The following is a 13,149-nucleotide window of genomic DNA, read 5'->3' as shown; positions in this document are numbered from 1 at the left end:
AACATAGCCTTTTCTCCTCCTGTTTGCATGGTGATGTTGCCTCCCTCTTATAAGAACCTTTATGATTACATCAGGCCCCAAACATAATAAAGGATAATCTCCCCATCTCAAAGTCCTTAATTTAATCACATCAGTCAAGTCTCTTTGCCATATAATGTAACATATTCACAGGTTCAAGGGATGAGGATCCAAGCTCTCTGGGGTGGTGTGGGGGCAGGGGATGTTATTCAACCTACCATACTTTCTGTTAAGTGGTTTTCAAAATCACAGTTAACTAAATTGTTGTTCTTGTTTTAAAATGTAAAGTCCTGCATCTCAAGGACCCCCTTGGTGCCTGGCAAACTGGGACAGATTGTTTATTCTAGGCAAGATAAAGCACTACAACAATAAATAACTTCACTGTTTCCATCAGGAAATTCTTAAGAACAATTAATCAACTGAACTGCTTGCTCCTTTGGGCAAAGAGTTCTTCTATCAGAAAAGATTACTTCCCTGGGCAAAGAGGTCCCTTGCTGCTCGTCAACAGTTTTCTTATCAAGACTTGCTTTAAGACCTAATCTACCTTACTAAGTTTGCCCAGTCTTAACCAGACTTCTGCACTGGAAAGCATTCCTTCTACCACTTGAGCTCAAACTCCAAAATGCTACAAATATCTTGACCTGAACATCCCCTTCCTAGACAACTTCGTCAAACTGGTATATTCCCTTGAAGAATGAATGAAAGCATCAACACACAGCCATGCAGACTTTGACGCTGCACACAGAATGCCTGAGCTATATAACTTGTAACCAGCCCACATACAGTAACACAGTTAGGTTACCTGTTTCTAAAATTCCATGTGATTCTGCCCTTGCACTATTTTTCACAGCTGTGTGCCTTGCTGAATCTACTGCTACTCTGGTTCATTCACACAAGTGTCATGTGGCTTAAGGCTACCCTCTGTCCAGTTCCTGCTACCCTTCTTTGCTGCAGTAATTTCTATTTTGGCCACACTCGCTGCATGTGAAAGTTCCTGGGCCAGGAATGGCACCTGTACCACAGCCTAAGCCACTGCAGTGACATGCTGGGTCCTTAACCTGCTACACCACAAGGGAACGCCTGCAATAATCTCCTGATAGTTCACCTAATTATCTCCCCCACCAAAGAGCAATTTATTTTGTTGAACAGTAGACAATGTGACATTAAATGCACAAGCTGAAAACAGAAGTTTTTTAATAACCAACGGCAAAGGGTAATACTTTAAATCAAAAGTCATTTTACACCACCTAAGTGCATTTTAAACTATATGAAGTGTACTATATAGAGAGACCTAGCAAAGTAATATTTAGGGCTCAGTAGTAAAGATTTAATTTAGCTGTATGCAGATAACTCAATTAGCTAAGCTCTTTAATATCTACAAATCAGACATAATTACATTTTCATGTATCCTGCAAAACCGCAAGAAGGCAATGGAAATTAAAAGCTTACATTATGATGACAAACGCCACCTGTGGAGTTATTATTACTTGTTAATAATAAATGAAGCAAAATTCCAGAGATGAGATTTATTACTGAGCTCCAATTTCAATGATTTGGAGAATGGGGTAAATGTCTAGAAACAGGTCTAAAACCATCATCAGGAAGAGACAAATTATGTAAGGTAAACCCATGTTCTTATAGTTAGATCTTCTTTCCTTATAGTTTTTAAATAACTATAAGAGTATCTGGTCTTGGGAGTTCCCATCGTGGCTCAATGGAAACAAATCTGACTAGTATCCATGAGGACACAGGTTTGATCCCTGGCCTCACTCAGTGGGTTGTGGATCCAGCACTGCCGTGAGCTGTGGTGTAGGTCACAGATGCAGCTTGGATCTGGCATTGCTGTGGCTGTGGTGTAGGCCGGCAGCTATGGCTCTGATTCGACCCCTAGCCTGGTAACTTCCATAATCCACAGGTGCAGCCCTAAAAATCCAACCACCCCCCCCAAAAAAAACAGAGTATCAGAGTATTTGGTCTTATATTTACATCATTATAACATTAGTTTACAAAACCCAAAATAGATACTATTTAGTTGTAGTCAAAAACACCATACCTCAGTATAACATACTTTTTTCTTTTTTGAAAAAGAGAAACTCCAATTATTTCAGGTTATTCTCTCATTTAATATTGATTTTAGTAGTTCAGTGGGAGTACCTTTTCAATTAAATAAAATTCTGGACCAAAATTAGCGGAAATGGAAAACTGAAATACATGACCCATCTGTGACTCTATAAAAACTGCAGGCTTTACAATAATTTAGTTTTTGTTTTCTTCACAAACATAGGTTCTGTGCCAAGCAGAAAATGAACACTGCCTTTGCAAGTAGCAAAATAAACTTAACCATCACAACAGTTGTATATACAAAATTCACCTTAAAATATTAAAAATGCTATGCAATTTTAAGAGCACTGGTATTTTTATTATGTAGAACAAAAATAACTTCCATTCTCATGGCACTTTTATAAGAGGATTTAATAGAAGAAAAATATTGAGAAGCTCTTTCCATGGAAAAAGAATGAGGTAATGGCTGCAGTTTTGAAAGGACAACATTCACTATTGTGGTCTGGCTGCAACTGCTATCCTTCTTCCTCTGTAGCACCTTTTAGAACAAGAAACATGACACTGTGCGGTCTTAATCTTCAGGGGAGGATTTCAGAGCCCCCAGTACAGCTTCATCTGCAGGCATCAGCACTGTTAATCCCACTTAGATGTTTTCCTCCTCATATAACTGTGTCCCTCACTATCAATAGCTTCATAGAGGTCCTTCTTATTCTCCTGTGTCGCATGGAGATAACCAATATAAGCCACGCAAAGGGAAAGGGTTATCAGTCCAAAAGCCATTACAGGTTTGTTCTGCCAAAGAAAAAAAAGCATAAGGCATCATTAAGTCTAATCTTTTGAGGAGTCTCGAATCTCTCTCGCATGTTCCTTCTGCAATGCCAAGTCCTTAGGACCATGCTAGCATTTCTATGGTAATATTTTCATTTATAATACTTAACCCAGTTCCTATTCAACTAACACAACTTCTGATAATTTAAAAACTATACAAGACTCTTGCTTCTTCTCTTCACTGCTGAGACGTCTCTGACCTTCACCTTCAGGAAGGTGAGGCTGGAAGAGGCATAGGGGAAACGAGAGACATGGACATTGGTCCAGTGCTCAGAGTTTCCAGTGTTAGCTGTGTGATGTTGGAAAAGTTGTTTAACTTCTCTGGGCCCAAGCTTCCCATGTGCAAGCCTTAAACTAGCTAATTTTGTTGGGAAGTGAGGAATGAAGTTCACATGCTATTCTTTTTCCCTGAGTTTATAGATAACTAGCAAAAAGCCTTTCATGCCCTATACCAGGTACAGCAAAATGTACAGTCTCTTCTCTGGGAATTTACTCTGTTACCTCAAGAAATTCAGTGACTGGAACAGATATGTTGTTATACTATCCTTGATTTGCTGCTGGAAAAATCCAAGACCCTAAGAAGCAAAGTGATGCAGCATGTTTCTTTAAAAACATTTTTAAATTCATATTTTCGTCTTCTGTCATCATAACTGTTGTAAAATTAGTATTTCAAATCTTCATCATCATCATCATCAAAAAAAAAAAGAAAAGGTCCATGAAGTTCCCACTGTGGCACAGCGCGGTAATCTGACTTCAGTGGTGGAGATACAGGTTTGATTCCCAGCCTGGTGCAGTGGCTTGAAAGTATCCAGCACTGCTGCAGCTGCAGTGTAGATGGTTTGGATTCAACCCCTAGCCCAAGACTTTCCATATGTCATGGGTATGGCCGTAAAATTTTAAATCAATACATAAAGGTCAAATCTTTTCACTTGGATGGACATCCGATAAAGGCCACAAGCTGAGAGCAGTTTAAATTTGCAATCCTTGAAATGTATTTGGAAATTAAAAGAACACATTAGTTCAAAGTTTTTAAAAGTTCCACCTTGATGTAATGATTTGATTGTTAAATTGAACTATTTAACTTTCAAACAGTTTATTCTGGCAATTATGTTATCAAAATTCTAATCAAATTCAATATATTCAAGTACATTTTATATTTTTTTCAAAAACACAATTTATCATTCAATAATTTGCTACAAAAAATACAAATGATTAGCTAACTCATCAGTGTACAAATGCATGTTTTGAAATTTTTCAAGAGATGTCTGCAGTATCTTTTAGGTTAAAAAACTATTAATAAAGCCTGGAACTTTAGCCTATAAGAATGATCAGATTTTCATTCTGCTTTCTTTGTCTCCATGGAAGGTGTTATTTACTTAACAGTACTTGATCAAATGATAAACATTTCCTTAAAATTAATGCAGCTATGAAAATTTTAAACAGGAAGCTGGTCCAATAAAATCCAATTAAAATTTTCCATTAAAATTTTCAAATGACCTCAAAATAATTAGTTTTATGTGTGTATTTAGCGAAGCAGCATTTGAGATTTTCCTTCCATTTGCTTTTTAATTTACAGAGATCTTATTGGTCCAAAAAAATTTCCATACTAAAATCAAATGTTACAGGAAAATAGGAACTTTCTATTGCTGACAGCCTAGTTAAGTTAAACATAAAGTCTTATCTGGGATGGATTTCTTACAGGCTTAATGAAGAGCTCCGGATTCACAGCTCGAAATAAGGTTGTGGTGCGGACCCCTCTGAGCCCTGGGTTTCCAAAGTCTTTCTCCTTGGGCAGCTCCTTTTTAAAGGCTGGAGGCTCAGGTGCTGAAGCCATCTTGACTAATGGTGATTCAGTACCTGGAAAGAAAATGAGACTTTTTTCCCCTTCATGATTTTATATATATATATGTATACATGTATATATACACACACACATATATATACACCAAATATATATATTTTGGTAATACTCTTTAAGAAAATCATTCTGGGGAGTTCCCGTCGTGGCGCAGTGGTTAACGAATCCAACTAGGAACCATGAGATTTCGGGTTCGATCCCTGCCCTTGTTCAGTGGGTTAACGATCCGGCGTTGCCGTGAGCTGTGGTGTAGGTTGCAGGCGTGGCTCGGATCTTGCGTTGCTGTGGCTCTGGCGTAGGCCGGCGGCTACAGCTCCAATTCAACCCCTAGCCTGGGAACCTCCATATGCCACTGGAGCAGCCCAAGAAATGGCAAAAAGACAAAAAAAAAAAAGAAAATCATTCTGTATTCATTCTTTCTTTGAATTCCACTCCAGGTACATACCAAAAGTCACTGTCAATTATTTCAATTATTTTATTACTTTGTTTAACACAGACTTTGTCAATGGTACTTTAAGTTTTGTTTGCTAAGATGGTTATTTTATTTCTCATCTCCTATAAAAAACTAGTGAGGCAGGCTAAAGTTGTTTTCCTGTTTTTCCAGGAGCCTGAAGAATTTTTTGGTCTGGTCATACTGTACTTTGTTACATGGAGAGGGCACTAGGGTGGGAGTGGCTGTGGGTTATCATTACCGTCTTCATTTCTTCCCATTTTCACTTTCCGTCACCTTTCCACAGCCCTTTCAGGTCACCCATCGGAAAAGTGCGAGCGTTCCTTTGCTCGAATTCTCCTACAGATTCACGCCTGTCCTACTTCACTTCCTCTTTCCTCTCCAGGCCACCCCAGCACCAGGCCTCAAGGGTAAGCAGCTCATTCCCCTTTGGCTTATCAGTCACTCTCTGGCATCAACTATGATGTTACTTCCTTAATCTGAATGTCCTTTTTTCTCTTAATCATACAAAATCTGCCCAATTAAATACAAGTATGTCTTTTGGCTTCTGGATCTCCCAGCTAGAATGTCAACATTTTGTGAACACTTTGCTCTTCGAGATACTATGAGGCAAGAGTTTACTCTTATCATTCCTGCCACTGAATGTGGGGAGTGGATGGGCAAAGGATTGGAGGGAGAAGACAGGGAAAGAAACTTTTCAAAGAAAGGCTGAAATTGATGACAACATAGTAATATTCATCAAGGGAAATACTGAATCCTATCATGCAGTAAATGCTACAAAATAAGAGTCAAACACATTTAAACACCCTTAGGAGTTTTATACAAGTACTAAATCTTCCATTGAATAGTCTTTATAAAAGCAATATTTTTGCAACTTTATTACTTATGGAAAAAATCAGGAATTCAGCTTTTCTTTTTCTTTTCTTTTTTTTTTTTTTTTTTGGCTTTTTTTAAGGGTTGCACCTGCAGTGTATCAAAGTTCCCAGGCTAGTGGTTTAATCGGAGCCTATGTCACAGCCACAGCAACGAGCCACATCTGCGTCCTACAACACAGTTCACAGCTCGTGGCAACACCAGATCCCCAATGCACTGATCAAGGCCAGGATTCAAACATGTATCCCCATAGATACTAGCATGATTGTTTCTGCCAAGCCACAACAGGAACTCCCAGTAATTCAGTTTTTTTCAATACAGTTTTTGAAAAAGACTACATAGTCACTTTGAAAAAGACTAAGTATTCGACGGGAAAACTCAGCACTTGTGATCCAAGCCCAGGCGTGTGCTGTGGGCAGAGCATTTGTCCATCAGCAAGAAGATACTGTGTTTCTCTCCTTTCATTCTCTTCCCAACCATTCTCAACCACCCATTAAATAAACCTCAAATCCTTTGGGCCCATGTATTGGCTTCATAATCACAGCGAAACAAATGAACATTTCTGAAGCCCTGGGGGTTAGCTGACTTGCCAATAACAAGGAGTCTCATCTTTTCCTACCAGGATGCATTACAGTAGAATAGAGCAATCACCAGCTTCTTTTGCAAAGTCTACCTTGGACACCAAGTATATGAGGTAACAACTCGTAAAACACTTATTTCATCAGCATTTAAATCATCATACAACCTGTAACGAGCAATTTTTAAAAATTTCAACTGCACTCAAGTTACTAATTTTCTCTACAACTGTGTTTTTATTACTACAGACAGCTTTTGAAACAATTCCAACATCCTGAAATTTGTTCAGCTAGCACACGCTTGCCTAGAACTCATCACGCCCAAGGTTAGCAAAAAATCCAGTGTTTTCTGCTGAACCAGGATGCCCATTTCTTTTCTTTTCTTCTTTGTCTTTTTAGGGCCGAACCCTCTGCATGTAGAAGTTCCCCGGGATGTGGAAGCTCCCCGGCCAGGGGTTGAGTCGGAGCTGTAGCTGCCAGCCTACACCACAGCCACAGCAACTTGGAATCCAAGCTGTGTCTGTGACCCACACCACAGCTCGTGGCAACACCAGATCCTTAATTCACTGAGTGGGGCAAGGGACTCAACCCGAGTCCTCATGGATACTAGTCAGGTTCATTAACCACTGAACCATGACGGGAACTCCCATATGCCCATTTCTTACAAGAACTTTCTGAAACTGCTGACGGAAGAAAAATGCACAAACTAAAAGTAATGAGTTAAGTTTTATTTATTTATTTAGTGGGTTAAGCTTTATTGGGGGCCTTACTGAGGACTACAGCCCAGGATACAGCCACTCAGATACACCTATCTGAAAAAAGAGGAGACCAAAGATTCCTTGGTCTCCTCTTTTCTCAATCAAACCTACATTTACTTTGCGATGAATCAAGCAAATAAGCCAATAAGGTGGTATTTATTATACTGCAGTCTCTAGACAGTTCCATTCCATTTATTTATTTATTGTGACATATGTAAGTTCCCAGGTTAGGGGTCAAATTGGAGCTACAGCTGCTGGCCTACACCACAGCCACAGCAATGTGGGATCCCAGCCACGTCTGCAACCTACACCACAGCTCACGGCAACACTTGATCCTTAACCCACTGAGCTAAGCCAGGGATCAAACCCACGGTCTCATGGATACTAGTCAGGTTTGTTACCACTGCATGATTGGAACTCCAGCTACATTCTATTTATATTTAACTCTATGCCAGAAATGACAAAGAACACTTGGGCTGGAAACCACTGCAAATGCTTACTGAAAGGGTATTTACAAATTAAAGAATTACCTACCACATTACATTTTAAAAGATTTAAAATACTACGATACATTTTTGGAATATATGAAAGTTACATTTTCCATTACATACCATTCTCTTACTAAGCCTGGTATAAGAGCTCAATTCTATTGCCGATTCCCCTTTTATGTGCCACAGTCACTGAAGATGTTACAATAGTTCTCCCCAAAACGCACACACTTGTTTATACCGCTGGCTGAATAATAAAGAAAATTTAACAACTTTCTGTACTTTAAATAAAAAATACAGATTACTGAGGCCAAAAAGGGCCTTAGAAGGTAAGAATTTGTAACATATTAAGAACAGAACAAAACAGTCTTCTCATGCAAGAGAAGGTTCTTCTGAATCTCATCATGCGCCTGGTCCACAGAGCTGGAGGAATATGGCAGCGGCGGAAATTCAACATGTGGTAGCTGAATAAGTCTGCAGAGTGCAAAACAGTTGTTGCTTCACAGATGTCTTAATCATCAATGCTTTTTAGGAAAACAAATCTCTATTTCAAAAGCAAACTTTTACTAGCAGGCAAAACTGACTAGCTATTTTCAAGTACAGAGCTAATCTAACTTCCATTTTTAAAAGCTCTAGAACCGTAAGTTCAAAACACAGCAATAACCTATTCCAACATTACTACTCAAATGAACCGGACCTAAGACAAAGCCAGTTAACATCCAGCTTGCATCCACCAGAACTTCCTGTCTCCCCATCACTTTCTCTCATTTCTTCCCTTTTCTTTCCCCACTGCAGATAACCACCACTTACTTAATTGCATATGATATTGACCAATCTCTAGACAGAGCTGCTTTCAAGATGTTTATTTTTAAGCTAGGACCCTCATTAATTGTGTTAAAGGGGGAATCTCTCTCTCATACACACGGCTAGCAGGAATGATGGAAACTTGGCGCTGCAGTGCTCCTAGCTAAGCAGTCTGGTGATCAGTATGTGTGTGGGCAGCTTGTAAAACAATCAATAAATCAGGTACCCCAGGAGCCACCCCTGGCTGTGCACGTGTCCCATTCTTATTTCTTCTTCGTTTTTCCAACACCCATTTCTTGTTCCCTTATCAACTATGGCAAGGAACTTTGTATATAATTGTTTTTTTAAATGAAGGAGAGTAGAATTTTTCAAACCTGCCTGTAAAAGATATAAACCAAGCTGCATTTACTTCATACGTCCCTCCTGGTAAAAAGTTCTTTACCTTTTTCTTCTGCCCTCCTCTTGTGAAGACAACCAGTATGTGATGGGAAAAGGAAGCAGCAGAGATAAAGGACTGTCTCTTTCCACCATTGCCAGGAGGGTCATTCACACCGCAAAGTGTGAGTGAGAATGGTACCCCCCTGGAATGAATAATGCACACTGTGCAAGGCTGTACAAAGGAGGTCGGTCCTGAGCAGTGTTAAGAATGGTCATTTCTGAATGATTTTCTCTCCTTTAGTAAAACTTTTGCTTTGAGGAATGATCCCCATTGTACCTGGCAATTGACATTTAACAGTTCACTGGCATTAAATTGGCATGGCATAAAAATTAAACTAAGATATAAAGAATATGAGTTATTTTGAGGAAAAATATAATCTTCAGACATTGTATTTTTTGTTTTTGTCTCTTTAGGGCCACACCCGTGGCATATGGAGGTTCCCAGGATAGGGGTTGAATCACAGCTGTAGCCGCCGGCCCACGCCACAGCCACAGCAATGTGGGATCTGAGCCGCGTCTGCAACCTACACCACAGCTCACAGCAACGCCGGATCGTTAACCCACTGAGCAAGGGCAGGGACCGAACCCGCAACCTCATGGTTCCTAGTCGGATTCGTTTTCACTGCGCTCAATGGGAACTCCTATATATTTATTTTATGCATGGTTTTTTTGTTTTTAATGGCAGCACTCTCGGTATATACAAGTTCCCAGGCTAGTGGTCAAATAGAAGCTGCAGCTGTTGGCCTACACCATAGCATCTCACAGCAGCGCAGGATCCTTAACCCAATGAGCAAGGCCAGGGATCGAACCCACATCCTCAAGGATATTAGGTTCCTTACCACTGAGCCACAAAGAAACTCCCAATCCCCTTTTTTAAACAAAGAAATTTAAACCCAAAGAAATTTAAATCTTTGCCCAATGTCTTTGGGAAGGTGAAATAATGCAGGCCTCTCAATTTTCAGCCCCCACCCCACCCCACTACTTCACCCCATTTTACTCCTAAGAGGATAAGATTCTGTTAGTAGTGTTCCCACGTGGCTCAGTGGTTAAGGAACCCGACTAGTATCCACGAGGACAGGATTCCATCGCTAGCCTCCCTCAGCAGGTTAAGGATCCTGCTTGCTGTGGCTGTGGTGTAGGCTGGGGGCTATAGCTCTGATTTGACCCCTAGACCGGCAACTTCCATATACCGCCAGTGCGACTCTAAAAAGACCCAAGACCAAAAAAAAAAAAAAAAAAAAAAAAAGATTCTGTATTAGTATGTTACTACAGGATTTATTAAATGAACAGATAATCACTTAAAATTTTCAATTATAAGTCAACTATACGTCAATAAAATTAAGAAAAATTTTTAAGATGAATTCTGTATTTGTTGTTTTTAATGTAAAAAACGCTATTAAAAAATCTCTTCCCATCTCTGGAAATTTACTGTACCTAAAGAAAGGAGACAGGTTTTGGATATTGCCCACCGTCTGAGGGCTGTAAAGTATTATTTGGGTTCGCTGCCCTCCCCACATTGTGATACCTACACTAAGAGCAGGCCCTTATTCAAAGACAGGCGCATTTAAAGCCTCCAGAAAAAGAAACTGCACTTAAGTTCCAGACATTGTGATGCGGGGGGTACGCAGGACTGTTAACACAGTTAAAAAGACGAACCTCGCGTGAAAACAATCACAAAACCATTTCCCCCTAAATAGGAGTTCGGTGAGCTAGGACACCAGGAAACGAGAATTTCCGGGGTGGAGGCGTCCACGGATGCGACGGGACAAGCGGCCCGGGGGACTCAGAGACCTCCAAGACCCGGCTCCGGGCGCCCACCTAGCGGCGAGGATTGGGGTGCTTGAGAGACCGCCCTCGAGTCCAACCTTTTGGGAGCGCGGCCCTCCGGGCCCGCCAAGGCCAGGGTCGAGCGCGTGGTGCGGCGGCCGGCCTGTCCCGGCCTGCCAGCCGCCGGCCCCGACCCCCAGGCCTACCCCGCTGCCCGCCCCACCTACCCTACCTGCCTTGGGGTCACCTCCTCTAGGTGCCCGCCGCGCTCCGCCTCTTCTCCGCCTGCAGGAGGGAGCGGCCCGGCGCGCCCGGCCGGCTCGGCGCCGCAGCGGCCCCTACAGCCGGGAGGCTGCGGCGCAGGCGAGCGGGGGCCCCGGGGACCTGTCGGGCTGCGCTCTTCCACCTCCCAGGCCCTCCCGCCCGCGGGATTGACGGACTGGGGTTTGCTGGGGGCATTTGTGGTTTCTTCCTTTTTTACCTTAAGTTTTCAGCCTCCTAGGTTCAAATAACTTTCCAGTTTGGCGTGTATGTTTTGTATAAATAAAAGAAGACATCCCTTATAACTATATGCATTTATTTAATGAAAGGGAAAATCTTTTAATCTGGAAAAGAAGCCTCGGATCTGGTCTCCTCCTAAGCCGCATTTTAGGGGTACAGATATTCAAATGTACAGTTAATGCTCGGCCATTCCATTAGTGCCTTGAGATTCCAAAATGCAAGATACGTGTGGCTGTGGTTGTGATAAGGAACAGATATGGATCTGGGCTTGTACATGTTTTGCTCTTGCTGAAGTTTGTTGGGATACCAGGTGTATTAAAACAAACAAAATAGAATGCCAGGTGCCCAGATTTTGGCATGGATTTATGTAAAGCTTTGGCAAATGGTCTTTGAATTTAAAACTTATCGTCTCAAGCCAAATTGACTTTATTTTGAAGTATAACTTTTTGACAGTTTATTGACATCTGGTGTTAGTAGGCAATCTTCTGACAAACAAGTAACACTTTCATTGAAAAGCTGTTTGTAACATGAAAGTGCTCAACATCACTAATCATTAGGGAAATAAAAATCAAAACTACAGTGAGATATCACCTCATACCTGTTAGAATGGCTATCACGGAAAAGACAAGTGATAACAAGTGTTGGTGAGGATGTGGAGGGAAGGGAACCCTTGTGCACCGTGGGTGGGAATGTAAATTGGTGCAGCCATTATGGAGAACAGTATGGAGGTTCCTCAAAAAATTAAAAACAGAACTACCGTGTGATCCATCAATTCCACTTCTGGGTTTATAGCCCAAGAAGTGAAATCACTGTCTCAGAAATAGATCTGTACCCCATAAAGTTCATTGCAGCGTTTTTACTATAGCCTAAAGGTGGGAACAACCCAAGTGTCTGTTAATGAATGAATGGATGAAGACAATCTGAGTTTATACATTTTATATATCTGTAACTATCTATCTCTGCTATTCCACCGTGAGAAATTAGGATGTCTTGCCATTTTCAAGAACATGAATGGCCCTTGAGAGTGTTATGCTAAGTCAATCAGACCAAGAAAGACAAATACTCTATGATCTCATTTATATGTGGAATCTAAAAAAGTCAAACACATAGAAAAAGAGACTAAAATGGTGATTACCAGGGACTGGCAGGTGGTGGGGTAGGGGTTGGGGAAGTAGGAACCCTTGTGCGAACTTCCAATTATGAGATGAATAAGTCTGGGGATATAATGTACAACATAGTGATTGTAGTGAATACTACTGTGTTATATACCTGAAATCTAAGAGAGTAGATCTTAGGTCTTCTTTCCACAAAAAGAAAAGAGTAATCATGTGACACGATGCAGGGATTGGCTAATGCTACGATGGTAAGCATTTTGCAATATATAAGTGTATCAAATCAACACTTCTACACCTCAAACTGGCACAACACTGTGTCAGTTACATCAATAAAACTGGGGAGGGGGAAGTTGCCCTCAAAGTCAGCCAAAAGGCCTAAAACTAGACACAATACCAAACTTCCAGAGTATGTGCAAAAGTCCCTCCAGGCTGTGCGGTACCCGCAGGATAGCTGAGGGCTGAGGGCTGCAAAACTTTGTGCTGCCTTAACCAACATACCCACATTTTCTTCTCATCCCTTAGGGTCTCTACACTAATGAATTAAATGCAAAATATCACGATGCAAACAAAAGCACTTTTACTATCATGATCAATTCAAAGTGATTAACTAGAAG

At 41.0% G+C, this 13,149-nt stretch overlaps 1 protein-coding gene across 2 annotated transcripts; it reads right to left on the bottom strand.

Annotated features, from left to right (window-relative positions):
• SMIM8 (small integral membrane protein 8) lies at window positions 1,197–11,254 on the bottom strand. 2 transcript variants are annotated; one of them, XM_005659276.3, is made up of 3 exons: window positions 11,156–11,254; window positions 4,607–4,764; window positions 1,197–2,871 (listed from the first exon to the last, which is right to left on the bottom strand). In XM_005659276.3, exons 2-3 carry the CDS (start codon window positions 4,739–4,741, stop codon window positions 2,713–2,715), a joined length of 294 nt encoding a protein of 97 aa, XP_005659333.1. In that variant the 5' UTR covers window positions 4,742–4,764; window positions 11,156–11,254; the 3' UTR covers window positions 1,197–2,712. The 2 variants fall into 2 exon arrangements, with proteins under 2 accessions (XP_005659333.1, NP_001230437.1); NM_001243508.1 differs by having other exon boundaries at window positions 2,421–2,871; window positions 11,152–11,206.

The sequence above is a fragment of the Sus scrofa genome, chromosome 1 (genome assembly GCF_000003025.6).
Source record: "Sus scrofa isolate TJ Tabasco breed Duroc chromosome 1, Sscrofa11.1, whole genome shotgun sequence".
Taxonomy (NCBI): Eukaryota; Metazoa; Chordata; class Mammalia; order Artiodactyla; family Suidae; genus Sus; species Sus scrofa.
The sequence above is the reverse complement of the archived record's forward strand: the minus strand, read 5'-3'. Positions and strand labels throughout refer to the sequence as shown.